At 41.6% G+C, this 26,734-nt stretch overlaps 1 protein-coding gene across 1 annotated transcript in view; it reads left to right on the top strand.

Moving 5' to 3' along the window:
• Positions 1 to 26,734, top strand: part of TNKS (tankyrase) — a 280,881-nt gene that overhangs the window by 201,805 nt on the left and 52,342 nt on the right. Inside the window, exons 10-13 of the mRNA XM_077814807.1 lie at positions 3,247 to 3,338; positions 3,437 to 3,515; positions 14,012 to 14,183; positions 21,231 to 21,310. Coding sequence (XP_077670933.1) covers positions 3,247 to 3,338; positions 3,437 to 3,515; positions 14,012 to 14,183; positions 21,231 to 21,310 — 423 coding nt within the window. The remainder of the gene's footprint in view (positions 1 to 3,246; positions 3,339 to 3,436; positions 3,516 to 14,011; positions 14,184 to 21,230; positions 21,311 to 26,734) is intronic.

Below are 26,734 nucleotides of genomic sequence, written 5' to 3'. Positions count from 1 at the left end.
AAAGTAGCCCGGGAGGGGTGGAGGAGCAGGGACACACTGGGTGGGGTGGGGGAGGAGGGAAGGAGAAGGCCACACTGCACTTCAAAACTTACTGAATGCCAGCCTTCTGTTGCTTGGGCAGTCCTCTTGGGTGGAGTGGTTGGGTGCCCAGAGGGGGCCCCCCTCCTCTCCCGCGTTCTTGGGCGTCTGGGTGAGGACGCTATAGAACTTGGGGAGGAGGGCGGTTGATTACACAGGGGCTGCAGTGGCGGTCTTTGCCTTTCCTGTAGCTGTGATAGCCTCTGTCCTTCATGCCCTTGGAGATTTTTTCAAATATTTTGGCATTTCGTCTTTTGCAACAGAGTTCTGATAACACGGATTCGTCTCCCCATACAGCGATCAGATCCACTACCTCCTGTTTGGTCCATGCTGGAGCTCTTTTGCGATTCTGGGACTCCATGGTCATCTCTGCTGATGAGATCTGCGTGGTCACCTGTGCCGATCAGCTTGCCACTCTGGCCAAACAGGAAATGAAATTCAAAAGTTTGCAGGGCTTTTCCTGTCTACCTGGCCAGTGCATCCAAGTTGAGAGTGCTGTCCAGAGTGGTCACAACGGAGCACTGTGGGATAGCTTCTGGAGGCCAATACCGTCTAATTGCGTCCACACTAACCCAAATTTGAACTGGCGATGTCAATTTCAGAGCTAAATCCCTCATCAGGGAGGAGTACAGAAATCTATTTTAAGAGCCCATTAAGTCAACAAAAATGGCTTCGTTGTGTGGATGGGTGCAGGGTCAAATCGATCTAAAACTGCTAAATTTGACATAAACTCATAGTGTAGACGAGGTCTGGGTCAGACCAAAGGTCCATCTAGCTTGGTATCCTGTCTTCCAAAAGTGGCCAATGCCAGGTGCCCCAGTGGGAATGAACAGTACAGATAATCATCAAGCTATCCATCCCCTGTCACCCATTCCCAGTTTCTGGCAAACAGAGGCTAAGGAAACCATCCCTGCCCATCCTGGCAAATAGCCATTGATGGACGTATCCTCCATGAACTTATCTAGTTCTTTTTTGAACCCTGTTATGGTCTTGGCCTTCACAACATCCTCTAGCAAGGAGTTCCACAGGTTGACTGTGCGTTGCATGAAAAAATACTTCCTTTTGTTTAAAACAAACCTACTGCCTATTAATTTCATTTGGTGACCCCTCGTTCTTGTGTTATTAGAAGGAGTAAATAACACTTCCTTATTTACTTTCTCCACACCAGTCATGATTTTATAGACCTCTGTCATATCTCCCCTTAGACATCTCTTTTCCATATTGAAAAGTTCCAGTCTTATTAATCTCTCCTAATATGGCAGCCATTCCATACTAATCATTTTTTTGTCCTTTTCTGAACCTTTTCCAATTCCAATGTATCTTTTTTTGAGATGGGGCGACCACATCTGCACGCAGTATTCAAGATGTGGACATACCATGGATTTATATAGAGGCAATATAGTATTTTCTGTCTTACTATGTATCCCTTTCTTAATGATTCCCAACATTCTGTTTGCTTTTTTGACTGCCACTGCACATTGAGTGGATGATTTCAGAGAACTATCCACAGTGACTCCCAGATCCCTTTCTTGAGTGGTAACAACTAATTTAGACCCCATCCTTTTATATGTATAGTTCGGATTATGTTTTCCAATGTGCATTACTTTGCATTTATCAGCATTGACAGTTGTTTACTGGATTTGCCTGTGGTAGTTGGCCCCCCTATGAGTTCTCAATTCTTGTTCAGGTCTTTGACATGGAACACTGTTAAAGATGCAAAGCACCCCAGCAGTATGCTGAACTTTGTGCTCGCTGTGGTCATGGCATTATCTAGCAGGGGGCCTTCTGTATGAAGGTACAGTGTCACTTGTGTGTATTTTTGTGTGTTAGTGACTTCACTGGAATTAGCCTCTGCTCCCAATTCATCATTTCAGCTAGCAGTGAAGTCAAAGAACATAGAGCCAATATCCCAGCAGTCTTTGACATAGACATAGAAAGTGAAGTGGAGTGGAATTGATGATCTCGTTCAAATCAGTGTGACTATGTTGTTTTACTTTGAGTGTTAGAAGAGGGAATTCTTCACAGCAATGAGTCATAACTATTAAGTATGACTTTTGTGCTTGCTGTTTAAAACCCCTGTAGCTGGGCTCAGAAACATCAGGAGATCAATAGGCCCTGTCTTACAGGGACCAATAACTAGCTTTGTCCAAGATGGTCTCTCATCCTAGTGGTGGTCTCTTCCAACCGTTATTCTGGAATTTAGGACATGATTTTCAGTTACTTGGAATTGTGGGAGCTTAGTTTCTCTGAAAATCAGTCCTTTGACATCTCAATTTGGGGCCTAAAATTAGTGGACATGTTTGAGAATTTCAGTCCAGGGGGTGACTGGCCCTAATGCAGTGGTGCAAAGGAGTAAGAGGGAGCATGGCTCATCACCTGCCCTACCTGAACGCATGGCTTCATGGGCAGAACAAAGGCTGCATGCTCAGTACGCTGCAACCCTCCCCACAAAGCAGCCAACAGAGTTGACCCACACAAAGAGGTGTATTGTACCTAGTAAAGGACTATAGCAACTTGCTCCTGTCTTCCCCTGGCAAGGGAGGTTATGGAGGCCCTTGCTTCCAAGACACACCACTAAAGATACCTCTCACTTGGAACATTTAACCAAATTATGCCATGCAGAATGCGTTACTTTCCTTAGAGCTTCCTTTATTTCATAAATCCAGATATTGAGCAGTAACTGCAAACACATACTGTACCAGCATGGCAATCAGTTAAGATTAACACATTAAGTATACATCAAAATAGAAGAATAAATAAAACAATTAACTCAGTCTACCACAGAACTCATGTTACATTGAAGGAAGCAATGTAACTCTTCAGAAGCCATCTGCAGAAAGTGGGATTTTGCCTTTAGCCACTTCTTGTGGTACACCATTTAATGTCCCTATGTCTTGCTTTTACAGTTAGTGACTTAACCATTTCTCATGTGTGACTAATAGTTATAAAATCAAAATTGTTTTAAAAGCAGCATGATTTAGCTTTAATAACTAGCTTACATTTTGTTTGGTGTATTTTATATTGAGGCAGAAATGTAATACATTTCGGTAGGGTTCTATTTATAAGCTTCAGTCTAATGTTCAGTGGGGTGTGTAAAAATGATGAAGCATGCGTCATGAAATATTGCATAGTCTAAGTAGTAGATAATTTTTTTGCTTTGTTTTTCAGCACTGTGCTGTCACTTCCCTGCATCCTAAACGGAAACAAGTTACAGAACTGTTGCTCAGGAAAGGAGCTAACGTTAATGAGAAAAACAAAGAGTAGGTGTCCAAAAATTTAAGCCAAATTTTACGTTTCCAAAGGACTAGGTAATACAGTATTTGGATGATAAAACTAACGTCTGCCATTTTTCACCTAGCTTCATGACGCCTTTGCATGTTGCAGCTGAAAGAGCTCATAATGATGTCATGGAAGTTCTGCATAAACATGGAGCAAAGGTAAATATATTCTAAATAAAGTAGTAGGAGGTAGATGGTCTTGTGGTTAAAGCACATGGCTAGCAGTCAGGAGAACTACTGCTTTTTCCTTACTGTGCCTCACACTTTCTGTGTGACCCCAGAAGTGTGCTTATATTGAATAAGTGGGAAATGCTGAGTTCTCAGCACTTGAAATTTAGGTCACTTACTTAAGTGCCTAAATGAAGATTTAGGAACCTAACTTTAGTCACCCATTTTTTTAAAAGTCTTGCCCTGGATTTTCAAAAATGTCTAACATTTGGTAGGGGCTGTTGAGTTCTCAGTACTTGTGCAAATCAGGCCAATTTTAGTTAGATGTCTAGCTATAGATTTTTGAAAACTTTGTTCTCAGTCTTCAGTAATTAACTCTTTTCTTGTTTTCCATCCAAAAAATTCCTTTTATTAATTCACCCTTTTGCTGTAGATAATAACCACTACCCACACAAGTCATTTATAAGCTCACTGTGAGTTGTGGTTTTAAAGGTCATGTTTTGGAAGTCGTAAGATTACAGGAAAAGATGAAAGCGTAGCCCCACAATTCTAAACATCTTTCAAAGATGTGTGTCTTTGTCCCTTCAGGATGACTGTAGCAACTAATTAGAAAATTGTTATTGTGATCATTATCGTTTTGCCACTTACCTTCTCTCGAAGACATTTTCTGCATAAAAGGCATTTTTTATGAATCAGTTAAAATTTGAACAATCTTATTTTTGCTTTTAGGGTAGTTCAGTTAGCTATAGCTGAGTCTGCATCCAGGTAGCTAGAAATGAAGAAGTATGCCTATAATAACAATCTATAATGTCACTCCTGAAGTACTAGGAGGTGAGAGCAATGTAATTGAACATCTAGTTAATACAAATCTTTTTTATTTTAAGACAACTGAATTACAATGTAGGTGCCCATTTTAGAGCTAATTTGCAGATCTCAGTATCTGACTCACTTTCAAAGAGGTTTAATAGAATCATAAAATATTTTAATGACTGTACCATGGCACAGTGTGTCATGTTCTAGAATTCTGATACAGCTGTAGCTTGCCTAAGACTTTTCCAAGGAGATTTTTTTTTTTTTTTTTTAGAGAAGAGCATTTGCATTCATTCAAGCTGTTAATTATAATCATTTTCCCACATTATCTCCTGATAATATAGCTATATGCTAGAAACAGGAATCTCATCTGTTGCTTACAGCAGCAGATTGAGATTTCATAGGATTATGGCCAGATTTTTCAAGAGTTCAGTATCAGCAGTTATTGAGGGGTCGGGGCGGGGGGGAGGGGGAGAGATAACAGCATTAGGGAGATTAAAATAATAGCTATCCTGGAACAGATCTCTGGTATTGTCTAAGAACGGTAGTTTTGATAACTCATGGTTAGGTTTGAAAGGATTAGAGCTCTATCCGTAAATATCAGTGAACGTTGATTTCACCGAACACACACACCAACAAAAATATTGTCATCAGTAGTAATCAAGAATTTTCAGACAGGCAAAGTATGAAAAATGCTGCTTGAGAACTTCTTAGAGTTTCATGTAAGGATATTTACTTTGTATGTTTTGACATGTAGTAGACAATTTGTAGTTTAATGATTATAAAGCTTTTTTTTTTTAATCTCAGTGTCTATTACATAATAGTCTGTTTTCCCTCCCCCCCCCATAATTTTTCACAACTGTGACAATTTAAATCGAAAATAGAATTTTTTTTTAAAACGCTCAAAAATAAGCACTGAAAATATACACATCTGGAGGTGGGAGACAAATGTGTAGGAAGCACTAGAGTACCTTGGGTCAGGGCCTTCCGTTGAGGGCCTTCCTTGGCACTATTTTATACATTAAGTGAAAGTTCTTCTGCTCTGTGGGGAGTAGCTGCCATGTGTGTACAATTGTTTGTTTCATTAAAAAATATATCGGACATAGGTATAATGTACTTGGGCAGCTATTTGGGTGGGCAGGGGACAGTTCTTTTTCTTGTGTGAGGATGGGGAAGAGAAACTGATTGTATTTCAGAGTTAGGGCTCAGTCCTGCAAGTTGCTAGGCACTCTAGCACTAATCCAGGAAAACATTTTAGCAGGTGCTTAATTTTATGCATGTGAGCAGTTCAGTGGTACTGGATCAGAGTAAGAATGATCAGTACCTTGTGAGATTGAGCCCTAACTGTATATATTTTGTAGATTAAACATAGAACTTCTTTAAAGTACAGGAATGTCATTTTTGTTTCGTGTGTGTGGGGCAAGATCTAAAAACAGCTTGTTGGAGAGGAGATTCCAACGGACCACCTTAGCATTTGTATTTCCTTTTTGGTGGCAGGGATTTAATTCTCTTTATTCTTAACTCAAGGTAAACTACAAAATTGTTGATGTTGTTGACTGCTCAGGATCAAATGACAAATGGCAAGGTGAAGGCTGTATTTATAGTAAGACCTCGTGTCTGGTTGATCTATGTAGGTACCCTTTATGTATTTTCAAATAATAGTCGTAAAAGCCTCAATACCACTAATATTGTCCAGCATCAGCTGAAATATATGAAGAGTTTGCCATAAATATTTTGGCAAGAATTACATAACCAGCTGATCTTTGTCTACTTCATTCCTTGTGGGATTGTGAAACACAACAGATCTAAACTCAGAGCAGGAAAAAGTCAAACACTCCTGCCATAATATTCTTACAATAAGCTGCTAAGTATGCCAGATATGATTAATTATACCATGCACAGCCGCAGTTTGTTGGAACTGCTTTGTGCTGAAAGGTGCCGCTGGAGCAGCCGTCCAAACTGTCTACTTCCCCTTAAAGCACAAAGTATGCAAGTCACCATGGGGGTAAATGATCCAAGGCTAGACTTCATTCGTGCTTGGTGACAGGTTGTAAATTGACACTGTTCAGTCACATGGACTTCTTCTGCCAGGAAGTTCAAATGAGCCCTGTGATGGGTATGGCAATTTCCTACAATATCTTTGGGAGACCTTACTGAATTAAGTCTAAGTATCTTTGGAGTCCATTGTATTAAATTAATCGTTTATGTCTTATGGGCCAGGATTGTATACTGCCTCTTAAGGGGGAAGATGTCACACATGTGAGACCTGAGGGTTCAAAGGACTGTGTTCAACAATGTGCCAAACAAGGATTGACTTTTGGAACAAAAAGTGTTAAGGGGTTTTCCTGGAGAATCTCTAGGGGGAGGTGAATGCAAATTAGCAAATGCCAAACTTTTTGAAGCTATGTCCTGAGGTGTGGGCCATTGTCTGCTGATAACCCGTTACGTGAGGCCGGGCTCAAAGACCCAAGCTGTATAAAGGAAAGATTGAGCTATTCATGTTTCCTCTGGTTATGAATCTTAGATTTATGAGCTGTAAATCACAGGGAAAACACAGTTATGGCTTTTGAATGACTCACACCTACCAGAGCCTGATGTTGGAGTTGGGGTGATCTCTGGTAAGCTTTTTAGCGTGCATATGGGTTCTTTTTTTTTTAATATGATTTCTCTGTAGTGGTTACATCAAAGAATAAATGTGCATGCTTAGAAAGTGCTGTGTGTAACTTGTAATTGCGGGCAATACACTGGACATAGCCTCTGGAGAGAAAGCAAAGTACAGATGCTGGCTTTTAGATAGTTTGGCATGCTGGGAATATCAGTGTGAGCAGGGAATCATGCAGCCTGGAAAACCCTTGGTTGAGAGAGAGAGGGGCTGGTCTCCACCCTAGAGAGGTGATGGCTGAGGAGGCGGGAGCTGAGAATGGGTGCCCTCCGTGGACCACGTAAGGGGAATACAGGTGTAATAGCCCTGTAACAAACACTTTTAATAGAGAGAATAGTATATTTTTACATGATTGCCCACTGGCTGACATTACAGCAGCTTCATTTAATTGAAAACGTTTCTGCAGTGATATGCCGTAAGCTGAGCTATCCTAACAGAAAAAGCTTCTCTCTAAAGACCAGTCCACACAAGAGATCCACTTCCTGGACACTACGGTGCTAATAAGCGATGGTCACATAAACACCACCACCACAAACCTACTGACCGCTCTTCCTACCTACATGCCTCCAGCTTTCATCCAGACCACACCACATGATCCATTGTCTACAGCCAAGCTCTACGATACAACCGCCTTTGCTCCAACCCCTCAGACAGAGACAAACACCTACAAGATTTCCATCAAGCATTCTTACAACTACAATACCCACCTGCTGAAGTGAAGAAATAGATTGACAGAGCCAGAAGAGTACCCAGAAGTCACCTACTACAGGACAGGCCCAACAAAGAAAATAACAGAACACCACTAGCCATCACCTTCAGCCCCCAACTAAAACCTCTCCAACGCATAATCAAGGATCTACAACCTATCCTGAAGGATGACCCATCACTCTCACAGATCTTGGGAGACAGGCCAGTCCTTGCTTACAGACAGCCCCCCAACCTGAAGCAAATACTCACCAGCAACCACACCACAGAACCACTCACCCAGGAACCTATCCTTGCAACAAAGCCCGTTGCCAACTGTGTCCACATATCTATTCAGGGGACACCATCCTAGGGCCTAATCACATCAGCCACACTATCAGAGGCTCGTTCACCTGCACATCTACCAATGTGATATATGCCATCATGTGCCAGCAATGCCCCTCTGCCATGTACATTGGTCAAACTGGACAGTCTCTACGTAAAAGAATAAATGGACACAAATCAGATGTCAAGAATTATAACATTCAAAAACCAGTTGGAGAAGACTTCCATCTCTCTGGTCACTCGATTACAGACCTAAAAGTGGCAATACTTCAACCAAAAAACTTCAAAAACAGACTCCAATGAGAGACTACTGAATTGGAATTAATTTGCAAACTGGATACAATTAATTTAGGCTTGAATAGAGACTGGGAGTGGAGGGGTCATTACACAAAGTAAAACTATTTCCCCATGTTTATTCCCCCCCCCACACACACACACTGTTCATCAGACATCCTTGTTAACTGCTGGAAATGGCCCACTTCTAAGGAGTCAGTGGGACAGTGCTGATACTCAGATACTATGCATGAGTGTAAAACATCACATAGGAATTGTAGGAGAAAAACTGAGATGGTTAAATATTTTATAAATCCTGTCAAGAGACTATTTTAGAATAAGAGGATATTTCTACTGAGATACAACGGGGTCAGTCAAAAGTTTGTTGTTCTTTGTGCTGCTGTTCTCCCGAGGAGTTAGGAGGATTTTACAAACTTTCAGCATTTGACACTGACAGAAAGCTGATATTCTGATGATACACTGTCAAAATGTTCCCTGAGCAGATCCCAACTGTTGAGCTGCCACAGCTGACTGGCAGTATGAAGAAATGTTGCTGAAGCTCTGGATTCTATTCTGTGTGAGACAGCAGCAGCGCGATGATGAAAATAATGTCTTCAGTGCCGGCTAGTACACATCCATTTTGATTTTCTCTACCAGATGGTCTCATGATGGAGGCACTGAAATGAAAAGAACAGAGGGAAATAATAGAGAGCAAGAGGTTTCAGAGTAGCAGCCGTGTTAGTCTGTATCCGCAAAAAGAACAGGAGTACTTGTGACTCCTTAGAGACTAACAAGGGAGCAAGAGAGATCCCTGCAATGGAAAACAATTGATAGGAACATAGGTTTTTAATGCTTACTCAAAACACTTCTCTTTGGCAGGTAAATACGGTTTTAAAATGTCATGGTTAGAACAGAGGTGTGACTGTTTACATGCTAAAATGTGAGGAGATTGGATCCAGGATGATTTCTATAGCATAAAAGCTGTCAAATCTGTTGTGTGGTAGGTTGAGAGAATCGCTTACAAAGGACTGTCTGGAAAGCAGTTCGGAGCTGTACCTGTCTGATTTGAAAGTGCTCAGGAGGAGAATCCACATGGATGACCATCTCATTTATTTGACTAGTTCAGCTCTAATGATCATGCGGGCCCATTAGCACATATATAATGGTAGTTTGGATACTGTATATTTTCTCACTTAGAGTTGGAATTTGAAAGGACACTCTTTTAGACCTGAAATTGTCAAGTAACCCAAAGAATTACCTTATCAGGTTGGACTTACTGTAAGTCTCAATATATTTTTCTGGAATTAAAGACTTGTATTTTATATCTGATACTTGTAGAACCTTTTCTTGAAATAAGTCTTTCAGTTGTGAACAAACAAGTACACAGTCTCCAGCCTTAAAGATTGTATCTTGGTTTACAGTACAAAACGGTTCCCGAAGTAAAGTTCTGTCCCTGGGATTGTTTGGGATGAGAGTGCTGTATAGCTTTGAAGGCAGATTGGCTTTAAGGAGACCACACTCCCAATTTAAGTGGCCCCTTTAAAGATGGAAAGCAAGTGTACCTTCTGCTAATAGTGCTGTAGGGACCCAGAATAATAACTAGTTCACATCCTGCTTACCTGCTCTCTAATCATCCCCAACCCCTTTCTGTCCAGGAAGTGAGCATGTACTTGTTCAGATTGCTTATGTTTGTCTGCTGCAAGGATTGGTTGTGAGGAAAATTAGTTATTTGAGAACTAAGGTAAGATCTGCATACCATATAACATAAAACAGTTAAGAATATAGGACTGGAAGGGACCTCCTCTGTGACAGCATGGCGCATATTAAATGGCTTAAAAATTGGTTAACAGATAGGTCTCAAAATGTAATTGTGAACAAAGGAATCATTGAGTGGTTGTGTTTCCAACAGGGTCTCACAGAGATCAGTTTTTGGCCTGGTGCTATTTTTATTAATGATCTGTAAGAAAACAAAATAATCATTGATAAAGTTTATAGATGACACTAATTGGGGGAGTGGTAAATAATGAGGAGTACAGGAGTACAAACTGAGAACGATCTGGATCATTTGGGCGCATGCAAACAACATATGTTTTAATACATCAAGAAACACAGAATGCAGGCTATACTTACAAGATGGGGGACTCTATCCTGGGAAGCAGGGACTCTGGAAAATATTTGGAGGGCATGGCGGCTAATCAGATGAACATGAGCTCTCAGTGTGATGCTGTGGCCAAAAGGGCTAATGCGATTTTAGGATGCATAAACAGGAATCTCGAGTTGGAGTAGAGAGGCTATTTTACCTGTGTATTTGACACTGGTGCAGCCATTGCTGGAATCCTGTGTCCAGTTCTGGTGCCCACAATTCAAGAAGGATGTTGATAAATTGGAGAGTGTTCAGAGAAGAGCCACCTGAATGATTAAAGGATTAGACAACATAACTTATAGTGTTAGAATCAAGGAGCTCAATCTATTTAGCTTAACAAAGAGAAGGTTAAGAGGTGACTTGATTACACTCTATAAGTACCTACGTTGGGAACAAATATTTAATAATGGGCTCTTCAGTCTAGCACAGAAAGGCTGAACATGATTCAGTAGCTGGAAGTTGAAGCTAGGTAAATACAGACTGCAAATAAATCATATATTTTTAACAGAGTAATTAACCATTGGAACAATTTACAAAGGATTTAGTGGATTCTCCACCAGTGGCAATTTTTAAGTCAAGATTGGATGATTTTCTAAAAGATATGGTCTAGGAATTATTTGGGGGAAGTTCTCTGGTCTGCCTTATACAGGAGGTCAGACTGGATGATCACAGTGTTCTCTTCTGGCCCTGGAATCTGTGATTCTGTTAATAGTCTTCCGTCACAGTCAACCTGGTCACATAATTTCATTCATAAACTTATCAGTCTCCATCCTAAAACCAGCTAGGTTTCTTGCCCCCACTAGTCGTATTGGAAGTCTATTCCAGAAACTCATGCATCTGATAGATAGAAATCTGCTGTAATTTTTCAGTCTAAATTAATTAATGGTCAGTTTATACCAATTTGTTCTTATGCCAACATTGTCCCTTTGCAGAAACATCACTTCTCTCTCCCTGGTGTTTACCCCACTGATGTGTATACAGAGAGCAATCATACTCTCAGCTTTTGTTTTGCTAGGAGGAACAAGACAAGGTCTTATCCAATCCCGAGACACACAAGCTACCGTGTCTCCTCTTGTAAGATAAGCTTTCTATTCCCCTATCCTAGTAGCCTTTGTCTGTACTTGTTCCAGTTAGAATTAATCTTTCTTGAACATGGGTGACCAACACTGTACACAGCATTCCATCTGAGGTCTTCACCAGTGTTTTCTACAATGGTACTAATACTTCCCTGTTTCTACTGGAAAAACCTCACCTGGTAAATCCTTTGATTGCATTTGCCTTTTTTTGCAGCTGCATCCCATTGGTGACTCATAGTTTTCCTGTGATCACCTAATATACCCAGGTCTTGCTCCTCCTCTGTAGCTTCCAACTGATGAGCCATTAGCTTATAGCAGAAATTCTTACTAGTCCTTAAGTGCATGACCTTACACTTGGTACTGTTAAATTTCATTCCATTTCTGTTACTCCAGTGGTAGATCTGATGACTTTGCCAGTGTCCCTTTCATGTGTGCATCATTTTCATGTACAGTGTTGAGGCTGAGGGATACAATCTAGCTGCTATGATCCTGTTATTCTGTGCTGTCAGTCACAAAGTATTGAAATTAGAGAAAGGGAGGGCCTCTGCTCTAGTTCATCCCCTTGGTCAAAATGCAGTATTATTGCCTACATAGTTTAATTTTATCCTAATCTTACCATCTATAACCCTGGGCAGCCATAAACTCCTTAAAGGAGTTGTACCTGTTGTCAATGGTTATGGTAATCTTGGGTTCCAAGTCAGAAATAAAACTTCGGTTGAATAAAACTGGATTTTAATTCTTCAGTGCCTGGTTTGTGTTTATGGTTTGTCTAGTCTTTTATAAAAGTCTTTTTGGTAAGTGAGCATGAAAGGGAGGGACTTAATAGCACTGGTGTGAGTCAAACCTGTTTGCAGGTGGATGTTGTGCAAACTCCCTATTCACTTTCTGTAGCTCATTGAATCATAGAAGATTAGGGTTGGAAGAGACCTCAGGAGGTCATCTAGTCCAACCCCCTGCTCAAAGCTGGACCAGCCCCCCACTAAATCATCCCAGCCAGGGCTTTGTCAAACTGGGCCTTAAAACCCTCGAAGGATGGAGATTCCACACACCTCCCTAGGGAACACAGTGAAATAGTGTTTCCTAATATCCAACCTGGACCTCCCCCACTGCAACTTGAGATCATTGCTCCTTGTTCTGTCATCTGCCACCACTGAGAACAGCCGAGCTCCATGCTCTTTGGAACCCCCCTTCAGGTAGTTGAAGGCTGCTATCAAATCCCCCTGTACCCCCACACTCTTCTGCAGACTAAATAAGCCCATTTCCCTCAGCCTCTCCTCATAAGTCATGTGCCCCAGCCCCCTCATCATTTTCATTGCCCTCCGCTGCACGCTTTTAGTCAGGAATTGAGGCAAAAACTTTGTTCTATTCTACCAAGGTAAGAATTTTGGTAAAGTCAGATGGGAGTTCTGTATAGTAAGTACATCTGTGATGCATGCAGCTCACAGCATGGAAATCTTACAGTTGGAGGGTGATGGCAAGTTATCTGTGACAATGTCCAAAGAATATAGAACAGTTTGTGTTTCCTAAATTGACCAAAAAAACCCCAAAGCTGTTGGATATCTGCATTTACATTTGCCATGAACAGCCATTAGCTACAAAGGTTCTACTTAAAATCTTTTTAAAGTGCATCTTGGCTATTATTCTCTTTTTCTGTGAATGTTCTGCATAAACTCCAGATGTTTAGATTAGATTATTATATTAGATCTTGTCATACAGGTAGGTTTCCATTAGATGAGACTTTTTATTAGGTCACTTGAAGATGCCTATTCATCGTTCTGTGCTGAGCTCCTGCATTACCTAATCCCTTGTTGCCTGTTTATAAGCTCTAGATTTCTGTTTCATTAAAAGAATTAACAAGTAGCAAGATGGACTGAATTCGTGATAACTGAATTTAGGTTTCAGGCTTGCATTTTTCTCCCTGAAGAATTCTCCTCCATCTGACCTCTTTAGATGGGTTTTTGAATTATTGTTATTAGATTATGTTGAGTTATTTCTCCTCTGAGGATGGCAGATGGTAATTTTCTTGCAGCTTGAACCTGCATGAAATTCTTAGGTTAGATGTAAATATATTAACCAATCATCCACTGTGTATTAGAGTTTTTGCTTATTCAGTTACTTTTGTTAAAGGGTGACTTTTTTTCAAAAAGATTTAATTTATCCAAGTGAACTTTGTCAAAATATTTAATAAAGTTTTAAAGTACAGATTTTTCTGGTAATCCTGTTTCATTTTATGAGCAACATAAATTAATAACTGTATTATATAAGGAGTTAAGAAATGTAATCTGAAATAATTAATTACTTTTTAATTAGGAATATTTTAATTGATCCTTCGTTATTCTGTCTTAATAATGTGGCAAGGCAGTAGGGTTTATAAGTAAATTAGCATGTGCTGAAATTTTACTTGTTACTCTTCTTTCATATTAAGGTTTTGGGACGGGGTGGAGGCTTGCAATTATAAAGATACTTAATTTTATATTGCTGAATGATTTTTCAGATGAATGCACTGGACACACTTGGTCAAACAGCTTTGCATAGGGCTGCTTTGGCAGGTCACTTGCAAACCTGTCGCCTCCTGCTGAATTACGGCTCTGATCCCTCCATCATCTCCTTACAAGGTTTCACAGCAGCACAGATGGGAAATGAAGCAGTGCAGCAAATTCTAAGTGGTGGGTAGAAATAGACTTCATATTTTAACCTTCTCTCTTTTTTTTCCCCTCAGTTGTAATGACTTAAATGTGATTTCTCTGAGACTGATTCTTTCGGTGTTATATAAAGTTTTGTTTTCCCTCTGCTACCGCACCACACGCACAAATGTCTGCAGTTTACTTTGTGTTTGATACCTTTTATAAAGATCTGCTCTAGTTCTCCAGTTGTTTTATGTAATAAAACACTGCCCAGTAGACATTTAAATGTAACCTGCTACATTGCAAAAAATCAATATTTGTTGAATGACCTGAATAACCCAAGGTGTCATAAATGTAAAGGGAAGGGAAAACACCTTTAAAAGCCTTCCTGGCCAGAGGAAAAACCCTTTCACCTGTAAAGGGTTAAGAAGGTAGGATAATCTCACTGGCACCTGACCAAAATGACCAATAAGGAGACAAGATACTTTCAAAGCTGGAGGGGGGGAGAAACAAAGTTTCTCTCTGTCTGTGTGTTGTTTTTTGACAGGAACAGAAAAGGAATGGAGTCTTAGAACTTAGTAAGTAAGCTAGTTAGATATGCATTAGATTCTGTTTTGTTTAAATGGCTGAGAAAATAAGCTGTGCTGAATGGAATGTATATTCCTGTTTTTGTGTCTTTTTGTAACTTAAGGTTTTGCCTAGAGGGATTCTCTGTTTTGAATCTGATTACCCTGTAAGGTATTTACCATCCTGATTTTACAGAGGTGATTCTTTCACTTTTTCTTTCATTAAAATTCTTCTTTTGCTCTTTCATTGTTCTTAAGATCCAAGGGTTTGGGTCTGTGTTCACCTATGCAAATTGGTGAGGATTTTTTATCAAGCCTTCCCCAGGAAAGGGGGTGTAGGGTTTGCGGAGGATTTTGGGGGGAAAGATGTTTCCAAGCGGGCTCTTTCCCTGTTATATATTTGTTAGACGGTCTTTATTGCTGCCACCACCAAGCAAGGGCAAAAGTAAAGGAACCTTGACACAAGGTAATAAGAATGGCAGAGAGCATATTTCTCATTTTACTCTTATTTATTTCTTCTGTCCCAAAGTACAGACCTGTGGATTGCTAGCTACAGCTGCCCTCTGCTCGGGATGTAATACCTACTAGAAACTGGACCCTACCTATAAAGATATTTGAGTCCCATTTCTAACATTTTGGATTTTTCTAAAGCTTTTAATATTGGTGGTGGGAAGACTCAAAATAAGAATACTTGAGTAAGTGTAGGTAGGTATATTTTGCATGTGAGAGTCATACGCTCTCCAGCTCCACCCCCATTTAACTGTCTTACAGATGATCTCTCCAGACATTAGCAGTGTCTGTTGTCACCAGAGTACATGCTGGGGCATCATACCTAGTATGAACAAGCACTCCAGAGAGCCTCTCTACAGATATGAAAGTATGGTTCCCATTAACTGTATAAATATGCTCGCTGCTTATCTTATCTATAGTCATTTGGGGTATTCAGCACATAATTCTAAAGGATGTGTTTTTTATCTTTGGAAGTTAGTTTTAAAGAGTTCAGAAGTGTTAAAAGAGCACAGATCAACATATTAAAATAACCATTCAGAGGAATTCCTGAAGGGGCACAAAGGTTAGATTGTTTTTTCTCAATTGCAAACAGATTATTTTTGGTTTGTATGATAAAAAATTATCCAACAGGAAAAAACTTGTTTTAATATATGGAGCAGAGTAATTTAAATGATGCTTAAACTCCTAGTGCCTTTAGAAACACTAAATATTTCTTCTTATTGCTGTCTTGAGGTATAAGGCATGAGCAGAAAAATATATCAATAGTTGTAAAAGCAATCGACTCCCACTTCAGATGCTTTGATTATCCAGTAACAACTCACTGGATGTGATTTATAAAATCATAAAGTTTATATGAATTATAGAACAGCAAACATATGTGAAGAGTATCACTGTTTTCAGGTAGTTCATTAAGCACTTCCATCTTTTTGTGCACGTGCCTTTTTGCATGCCTGTATATATTACACTATTATTATTATTATTATTATTATTATTATTTGCACAAATTAAACAACACTTGGTAATGATTTTTGTATGCCGGGATTTGAAAGGAGCCAGTGAAAGCCAGTAGGAACTGGACACCTATTTCCCTTAGTCTCCTTTGAAAATTGAAAACTTAAATGATACCATGAGCCTGTTGTTTTCTAGCAAAAAAAAAAATCTTCAATATGAAGGGGGTACCATTTTAAAAACCAAACTTGTAAAGTGTGGGTACATAAAGGAGATACGTACCTATGTATACATTAGATATGTATATCCTCTCTCTCTCTGTGATTTTATATATGTGTATTAGAGAGAGAGTGAGAAAGAGAAATAAAAATTTAGGGAATAAATTTGGAGAGGGTGATTAATCATGTTTCCCTTACTGTTAAAGAGATTATTGGAATTTAATTTCAAGAAGAGGTAAGGCAAAGCTTTAATATTAAGCATTTTGAAAAGTAAGCACTTATTTGTCTTTTCTGTGAAAACTTTAATTTCTTCTTTGAGTGCTTGTTCATGTCCATTCCAATCAGGTGTGTGCGTGCAGCATCCGTCGGGTTGGCCTGGGCGACCCACCACCCCCTCCATTCCTTCTTACCACCAGTGATGGTGGCTGGAACTCTCGCTCAGCAAGTTCGTTCTTTATCTGGTTGTATATAGTTAGTTCGTTAGTGTTATTAACGTTGTTAGTGTCTTAGTATAGAGTTTGTTGGGGGTTCTCCCCAACCCCCCCGCCACTCCAGTTCCCGGAACCGTGGTATGTCGCAGTCCCCGGGTTTCAAAACCTGTGTGGAGGCCAGAGACGATGCGGCCTTTGAAAGAGCAGTACTCCAATCCGTGGATAGCTCCAACCCCAGCTCCTAAATTTGGCTTGGGAGTCACCTGACTGGAATGGACATGAACAAGCACTCGAAGAAGAAAAAGCGATTACTCACTTCCCGTAATTATCGTTCTTCAAGATCTGGTGTTCACGTCCATTCCAATACCCAGCCTCCTACCGGAGCAGCCAGCAAGAAGGAACTGAGGGGGTGGCAGGTCCCCAGGGCTCAATATTAGGCGCCATGAAGGCACGACTCCAGGGAGTGTCCAGGCCGGCCCAACGGATGCTGCTAGGGGAAGAATCTTCCAGCCAACGTACACACGCGCGCACACACACCTGATTGGAATGGACGTGAAAAACACATCTCGAAGAGCAACAGTTACAAGAAGTGAGTCGCCATTTTTTCGGACATCATGCAGCGCTGGTTTTCAGCACAGGAGGCAGTATTTTTGCACTTGGGCAAAACTCCCACCTATCTCCCTCCTCCATATACACACGCAAACCCCCCGCAAAGATTGAGGCTGACGTGATGCACGCAAGGGCTTTGTGTTGTCCTCAGAACAACAAAGGGTTGTTGAGCATGTTTTGTTCTGTGTTCCAGGTAATCAGATGTCTTAGTCCTGTTTATATATTAAAATCCTATAAATATCTCTGCAGATTTATTTTATATAGGATTCGTGTGAAGAAATATTTTTAACTATTCAATTTAGCTTGATGTAAAGACTCTTATTTAGCTCCATTATTGCATTACTGAGAAGTATTGGTTAAAATTATCTTGGAGTATGCTTGATTTTTTCCCCCCCACATGTTTTACAAGCAGGGATATTTCACAGCTATGAGATCACAACCGTTCAAACAGCTTTCTGATGACCTCATGGGTGGGAGGTCTGTCTTTACTCAAACTGGTATTGAGATTTTGATTATGACCATGAAATGCAAATTTCTAATGTATGAAGGTTCATAAAATGGGCTGATTAGAAAGTTTTCTAAACTCCTGTAAAAAAAAAAAATGCTGTTTGTTTATCTTCTCTTAAAGCGTAAGTACCTTTGTTTCTTTGCTCAGTCAGCTTCTCAAATATTCAAAGCCTTTCCTTAATCAAATCTCAATCTGGTGGAGTTTTTAATTTCCATTTCCAGATTTAATTAGATTGTATTTCTGATTTTTGTGATCCTACCTTCATTTCCCGCTTGAAGTCAGTTCCTGGGCCATATTGTGGTGTTAGAGGGCAGAAGGCCAGAGAGCAGATAAGGAAACAACAGCTGAAGAGCCAAGTCCCAGGTGGTGTTCTGTGACCCTATCAAAGCAGTAAGATACTCTCCAGTGCAGCCTCCCTACTTCAAAGCTTTGAAGAGGCTGTGGTCAGGTGAACTCCAGCAGCTGTTGGGGAGAGGAAGGGAAATGGGGTAATAGACTCTTACTAAGATCATGACTGGAGGGAGAGAGCTAGAATCTGAACCTTCTAAAAATGAATTCGGTTCATGCCGTGGTCTGCCCAGGGCTGCTGATACTAGCAGGGAGCCTACTGCATCCCCTTCCAGCAGCTTTTGGCACATCATTTACTAATGTCCATGCTGGCAGCTGCCAGTGGTGCTAGCTTCCTGGGTAGGCTCAAAAGAAAGACTTAGCCTTTCTGGACATACCAGAGGTGCTGATCCCATTCCTAGAGGGTTAAGTTTTCATGAGTTTCCTCTGCCCTTGCTCTTAGTGAGCATTTCCCCACCTTTGCAAGTGGGTTCCTAGGTTCTGCCTTTTACCTTCCCCCGTAGCTAGTGCTGTCCATTTCTCTCTCCTTTCTCCTCTACCCCCCGCCACACACACACTCTCTCTCTCACATAGAGACAGAGGGGAGGCAGATTAATTTACCTTTGTGGCAGGGTCCAAGAACAGCAGCTGGGATATCTACTGCCTGTGTGCTTTGCAACCTTCTGCCTGCTATGTCATCACAGGATGTGTCGGGAAGAGAAAACAGGGTATACAAATGAGAAATACAACCTCAGATTGAACTGGCAAATCAATTTACATGCACAGCTAGCTGGGAATTCAGATATCCATTTGTACTAGTTGTGCGCTTCTGCAAACAGTTGATTTCACTAACTGGTTAGAAATAGCAAAGTGAGAATTGTGGACGTTTTAATGACACCAGATCACTCTGTTTGTGTACTTGCAGAAGGTGCTTGTATGGTCTGTTGGGTTAATTTTTTTAATGATAGTTAAAGTTTTATACACATTTTTAAAGCTTTCTTTTTGTCCTTCAAGAATTACCTCTGCAGACCCGCTTTCTTGTGGGCATACTCCTTGGCACTGCAAGCTCTGAACCGTCTGGAAATAGTGGCCCCAGTGTTTCAGGGCATATAAGAGACCCCATCCTCAAGTGCTCTGTCCCTTTTGAGCTGAAGTAGGAAATAGTCTCAGAATCACCAGTTAGGCTACATTACAGAAATAATTATTCCTCAGCTCCTTAAACTGAATGGGGGGTTAAGTAATGTGTCCTCCCACTCTGAAAAATAGTCTCCAGTAAAACGATAGGAGAAAAGAGTATAGTTGCCAGAAATGTTTGTGGCACAGATGCCACTTTCGACTCATATTTTGTTGTAAAGCTTGAAATACTGAAGAGTTTCCAATTCAGCAGGCAAAAGTGACCAGAGGACAATAAACTTTCCAGGGTCAGCTGAGCTCCCGCTCCTTTCCACCCAGCCTCTTCCTCTCTTCCCAACTGACTGTCTTTCTCACTCAGGTGCCTCAGTCCTGTACAGCTCTCAGTTGGAAGAAGAGGAAGCAACATCTGGTCAAGATGGGTGAGGGAGGGGTACAGTTTATGGCTGGGTTTGGAGCTAATGCCTGTAATTTTTAACTATCCATTAAAAAGGAGGAAAGATATATTTAAAATGCATCTTTTTTATTGCCTCCCCATTCCCATTCACTTTTCTTAAACCAACTCTGTAAATAGAGGCAGAGAGATTTTGTTTTTCAATTTGGTAGTTGATGATGTTGTGACACTTGAGCCTACAAATTTACCCAGATTGTGAGCTTAACTGTAAAAAGTATGTAACAATTCATAAAATGTTACGATAACCAAAAATCGCAAATGTTGAAGGGCACAGTACAAAAGGAATGCAAAATAACTCTGTTAGTCTAAACAAAATATCTAAGTCAGTATAATTCAAAAAAATGTGTTTTGCTACCCCTCACTTTTTGGGTCCTTAAAAGAACGAAATTTTGTGGGGAAAGTACAAAAGAGTTTTTAAAAAGCACACTTGAAAGAACAGACAAAGGCTACTGAAGCAAGCTTCACTGCCACTTCCTCTATTTCTTGGGACCCCGGGCCTTCCTTATCCTGATCTTCAGAAATGTCCTGACCAGACCAGGCCAGGGGGAGAGAGAGGGAGCCAGTTTACAACCCAGATACCACCTGGGATGAAAGAACTTTAACAGCAGCAGCAATAAAAACAGTTAGAGCCCATGTCAACTAACATCTTCTCTTTTTTCTAAAAATGAACAGTTATTACCATCTTTAATACCATCTAAGAGACTGTCAAACAAGGAGTTTTTTCTTTCTAAAACTCTCTCCAACTAAAGATATAGAAAACAAAAAATGTTAAAACGAGAGCCCTATTTAATACTGTACATTTCAAAGGTTTTAACTGTTTCTCCTTCTTTTCTAGATCTTTAATAAAAGGTTAAAAAGGTTTTTAATAGTATATTTGCCATGGTGCTAAGCAGGCTGAGGTCTCTGTACACCAAACCCCAGACCTTGTTTAAAACTGTTTAATATTAGGCAGTAACTTAGTTACATTAACACCTCTGGCCCATTATTCCTTCTAAATTAATATAACTGTGTACAATTGTTACATCATCAAGAAATCCCACCTGGCCAATCAGAGTGCACCCTGGACAATGATTGCCCAAAACCAGATTCTAGAGTCCAGCTCCCTCTCCCTTTGCTGTGTTGGCTCTCCAATACTACCAGGAGTAAAAAACTGTACAATCCTATTCCAGTCTCTAAAGTCAGCAGCTCTGCACCTTATTGCCTAAGTGATTTTTGAAAATGGGACTTAAGCTGTGCTAAATTGCTTAAGCACTTCAAAAAAAATTGTGCCTGGAGTCTCTTTGGTCAATTTAGAAAATGCGTGAGGCTGAGTTTGTCCGTATTATGGCATCTTAGGTATTTTGGTGTAGGGCTATGTAATTATCAAAGTTTCTTTTCTTTTCTGTAGAAAGTACACCTGTACGCACTTCTGATGTGGATTATCGACTGTTAGAAGCGTCCAAAGCAGGAGATTTGGAAACTGTGAAGGTAGGTTTGTCTAGGTGATACTTGTAGGATGGAAAGTATTACTGAGCAAGATCTTCTCTGCTAGGAGAAGGTGCAATGACCTAAAAATCAAAAGGGAATCCTACAAAAAGTGGAAAAATGGACAGATTGCTAAGGAGGAATACAAAAGAATAGCATAAGCATGTAGGGACAAAATCAGAAAGGTTAAGGCAAAAAATGAGTTACACCTGGCAAGGGACATAAAAAGCAATAAGAAGTTTGTTAAATACATTAGGAGCAAGAGAAAGATAAAGGAAAGTGTAGGTCCTCTACTTAGTGGAGAAGGAGAACTAATAATTGATGACATCAAGAAGGCTGAGGTGTTTAATGCCTGTTTTGCCTCAGGGTTCACTAAAAAGGTTAATGGTGACCAGATAGTCAACACAATTAAAATTAACAAAAAGGGGGAAGAAACACCAGCCAAAAATGGGGAAAGAACAAGTTAAAGAATATTTAGATAGGTTAAATATATTCAACTCTACAAGGCCTGATGAAATTCATTCTAGGGTACTTAAGGGACTAGCTGAAGCAACCTTGGAACCATTAACAATTATCTGTGAGAGCTCTTGGAGGATGGAAGAAGTCTCAGAGGGCTGGAGAAAGGTTCTATTGTTTACCCATCTTCAAAAAGGGGAACAAAGAGGAGCTGAGGAATTATAAATCAGTCAGTCTTGCTTTGATACCTAGAAAAATACTGGAACATTTGTAAAAAGAAAAGGAGTACTTGGGGCACCTTAGAGACTAACAAATTTATTAGAACATAAGCTTTCGTGAGCTACAGCAAGCTCTAATAAATTTGTTAGTCTCTAAGGTGCCACAAGTACTCCTTTTCTTTTTATGGATACAGACTAACACGGCTGCTACTCTGAAACCTGTCATGGAACATTTGTGAACACCTAGAGGATAATTGGATTATAAGAAATAGCCAGCATGGATTTGTCAAGAACAAATCTTGCCAAAACAACCTAATTTCCTTCTTTGACAGGGTAACCGGCCTAGTAGATGGGGGGAAGCAATAGATGGGATATGTATCTTGATTTTAGTAAGGCTTTTGACTCAGACCATTTGAAATTTTTATAAGTAAATTAGGGAAATGCGATCTAGATGAAGTTACTATAAAGTTGGTGCAAAACTGGTTGAATGACCGTATTCAAAGAGTAGTTATCAATTGTTTGCTTTCCAACTGGGAGGATGTATATAGTGGAGTCCTGCAGGGATCAGTCCTGGGTCTGGTATTATTCAGTATTTTCATTAATGACTTGGATAGTGGAGTAGAGAGTATGCTTACAAAATCTGCAGATGACATGAAGCTGGGTTTTGAGCATTTTGGAGAATAGGATTATAATTCAAAATGACACTAACAATTGGCTAATTCGTCTGAATTCAGTAAGATGAAATTCAATAAAGATAAGTTCTTTGCAGTACTTCATGTAGGAAGAAAAAATGAAAGGCACAACTAGAAAATGGGGAATAACTGGCTAGGTGGTGGTATTCCTAAAAAGGATCTGTGATCTACAAACTGAATACGAGTCAACAATCTGGTGCACGTCAAGTAATTGTCCCACTCTGCTCAGCACTGTTCAGGCCTCAGCTGGAGTACTGTGTCCTATTCTGGGCACCACACTTCAGGAAAGATGTGGACCAGTTGGAGAGAATCCAGAGGAGAGCAGCAACAACGACCAAAGGTTTAGAAAACCTGACCTAGGAGGAAAAGTTTAAAAAAAAAAAAAAAAAAAAAAAAAAGGAAGGGAAGTGGGGGGCTGTCTTGAGAAAAGAATCTTTAAATGTGTTAATGGCTGTTATAAAGAGGACTGTGATCAGTAGTTCTCTATGTTCACTGAAGGTAGAACAAGAAGTAATGGGCTTAATCTGCAGCGAGAGAGATTTAGGTTAGATATTAGGAAATTTTTCTAACTATAAGGATAATGAAGCTCTGGAATAAGCTCCCAAGAGAGGTTGTAGAATCCCCATCATTAGAGATTTTTAAGAACAGGTTGGACAAACACCTGTCAGGGATAGTGTAGGAATACTGGGTTCTGCCTCAGCTCACGGGGCTGGACTAGATGACTTCTCAAGGTCCCTTCCAGCACTACATTTCAATGATTCTGTGATCTTGGTTCTGTCACTGGTTTCATTTAAATGTTCAGAAATGTTGTTTTTCCTTGTTCCTGTGGAATGACCCCACTCTCCCATGCTTGGGCACTTGTGCACAAGAGAGTTCAGGCACATACTCAATAATGTGATCATTATACGGTGTTTTCCCTACCTAACCACTGTTTCTTCCATTAACTGTGGAAGGCAAAGCGTCCGTGAGCAAGTATTCATTAATGCCAGTGCCTGTAAGTGTGGTGACCGTACATAATTTGTTTTAGATAAAAGAACAGCCACAAAAGTCAGATCTGGCACATGGTACGTACCATAATTATGGTTTAAATAGAATTTCTCTTTTCAGTGTTCTCCACCAATCCAGACATTTGGAATTATAGTTCCTCCCAGCCATCTGATGGAGACAAAGCACACATGCTTTTGAGAATGTCACATATAAGGGTCCAGATATCCCTTAGCCATTAGTAGATTGAGCACACTGTGTCCCCCAGCAGGCTGCCAGAGGAGAGAGAGAAGTAGGTCCTTGAGACCTAAAGGAAGCCGCATGGCACACTTTGGTCTGTGGCTGCCATAGCAGCACATATGAGGCACTGAAAGCCAGTGAGCCTTAGCCCCTCGTGCAGGGCTGATGAGAAGGGGAGAAGAGGAGATAATTATACTGGGGCCCCAAGCTCAAGGGGGCCCTAAAATGTCTTTAACAAGGGTGAAATGGGAGTGAAATTGGAGGGGAGGGGTCCCAGAAAACATGATGAACAGGGGCCCCAATTTTTTCTCGATGGGCTTGCCCATGTGTAACAGGGAAACCCCCACACCTTTACTAGCATATCCAGACCCTAGCAAGAGAATGAGGCCCCAGTCCAGGGCTGGGCTCCATTTCTGCTAGCATTGCCAGACCCTCCTCCTGCATGAAGTGCCAGGGCAGCTTGGGCTTGAGAGGGGTGAACAGGGCCAAGTGTCCCCTCAGAAAGCCCCGAAGAGGTAGGAGGCGCCACACCAACTCTTTAGGGCAGGAAGGGATTCAGGAGCCCCACAACAGGATGACTGCTCCTTGGACCCCAGTATCTGCAGCTCCCAGGATAAAGAAAAGGAGTAGAAAACAGGGACAGACCAAACTCTGCCCCTTCCTTGGGCAGGTGCAGCACTTGCCTTGAGGAGGGACACTGGTCCTAGGAAAGCCCCCTGTAGCTTTCATAGTCATGTCTTGGTTTGAGCTGCAAATTGAACTTTCTTGGACCTTGAGCACCTTCCACCATACCCATGCCAGCTGATGAGCAGGTCTAGCACCAGTCTTCTTCCTGCAGAAGATTTGCTCTCCACCATGGAGCAGGGAGTGTACCGGTAGCTGCAGCCCCGGGAATCAGCTTCCCACACACACACCATTGCCAAGCAGACTGGGGGCAGAGAGGAGAAGCTGCTCCAGCTGTTCTTAACAACACTTTAGTCCTCATAGAAAATGCGGGATGGGAGCATCTTGCTGGTGTGTAGCTCTGCCTGCAGATGCTCACCAAACCTCGTCAGATCAGAATTCCAGCTCCCACAGGGGCAGGTAGGAGATTAAGGACAAAGAGCAGCCACCATTCTGGGTTACCCCTGAGAGGTGAAAGGGATGAGCTAAGGAAAGAAAGCAATGTGCTCTTCCCTCTCCATGCCCCCAACTGACTGTGCCCAGCTTGGTTCCACGTGGGCGGAGATGCTGAAGAAGAGAACCTCTACAGCTGTCACTTGGAACAGGACCACACCTCCAGCTGCCTCCTCCTATTCCTCCTCGTAGGGCTCCCCTGCTGTTCAGTCCGGACTTCACGAAGATTTGGGGCTCTGCCTTCTGGTCTTTAAAGAGCAAGCCAGGACAGAGACAACAGGAAGAGTGCAGCCCCCATCCATTCCATTGCAGAGAAGAAATAGCTGAGTCCTGGTCACAGAATACCACTCAAGATGTCAGTCCAGTCAGACACCACTCAAGTCTGCAAGGCCTAGCTGAGGAGGAGGTCGAGCAGTGAGAAATAGGCTTCCCCAATCTTAAGAGAAGGCTGAACCCCTTACAGAGGGGACCAGCCAGTAGCGTAGCTGGGGGGAGCGGGGCAGCGGCCGCTCTCCCACCGAGCAGAAGTGGGGCCTTTTTAATTTTTACTCGCGCGGCGGGTCAGGCGGTGCTCCGGGTCTTCAGCGGCACCCGCTTGTATTCATCCGACCGCACTTCGGGTCTTCCGCGTCGGGTCCTTCACTCGCTCCGGGTCTTCGGCGGCATTTTGGTGGTGGGGGGTCCAAGTGAAGGAGCTGACGCCGAAGTGCCGCCAAAGACCCGGAGTGCCACCGAGTGAGTACAAGCGGGTGGCGCCTTTTTTTTATCTCCACTCCCCCTGTTTTCTCCACCTGGGTACGCCACTGGGACCAGCCAACATTGTTAGAGGTTGGCATGTACTTGGGAGGTATTTGCTGGGGCCAGGGAACTTTTATCCTCCTCTTACAGGGCTCTACCTCTATGTTGGAGTAGAGACTAGGGCACCCTAGACAGAAAACCAGCCCAACAAGGCTCTTTGACCTCTGGGTGTCAGACATGGAGGTGCTCCTTTAGAGCCTGAGGGATGGGTGCTGCCATGTCAGAGGTGGAAAGAGAACAGCAATCCCTCTGGAAAGAGAAGTAGCTCTTAAAGATCTTCTTGACAAATGAGGTATGCCTGACAAGGTCCTTCATAGTTACTATAGCTTCAGTACATGTGACATGCACCTCCCATGGGGCAGTGAGGTGCCTACTGAAGCTTGGAAGGTTTCCAGAGGCCAGAAATGAGAGCTCTGAGCAGGCCAACACTCTCCCAGTTATGCACTCGAATATGTTGTCCATGTATTACACCATACAGGATATAATCCTATCAATGGGAGCCTTAGCAGAGAGCCAGAGACCCCTGCAGCTAAAACAGTGGGTAGCATATTCTACCTCCAACACCAGGCTAGAAGCCATACCCTTTTTCAAGGCAGACTTTTTTCAGGAAGAAGTTGGAGAAGATCCACTAGCTCTTAGCGTCTTCAGAGAATTGAGGTCCAAGAGATTCCCAGCAGGTCCCCAGAATTTCAGATCAGTAGGCACGTATCCAGGGAGACGAGGACCTACTAGCTAGTCCAATAAAAAAGGCAGACTAACAAAAGGATTAGCTTTTTATGTTACCAAAGAAGAGGTAACAGACTGCAGGGATCCCTTTCAGGCTTTAAATCGTTTGTCTGACGGTACAAGGGCCTGAGCGCAGAGTCCCAGTGTCACAGGAAGGCTGAGGGATTTCTTCCACATATGGGTCCCACCATGGGTCA

Source organism: Eretmochelys imbricata, chromosome 4 (genome assembly GCF_965152235.1).
Source record: "Eretmochelys imbricata isolate rEreImb1 chromosome 4, rEreImb1.hap1, whole genome shotgun sequence".
NCBI classification, from domain to species: Eukaryota; Metazoa; Chordata; order Testudines; family Cheloniidae; genus Eretmochelys; species Eretmochelys imbricata.
This window is presented reverse-complemented; position numbering and strand designations above follow the sequence as displayed.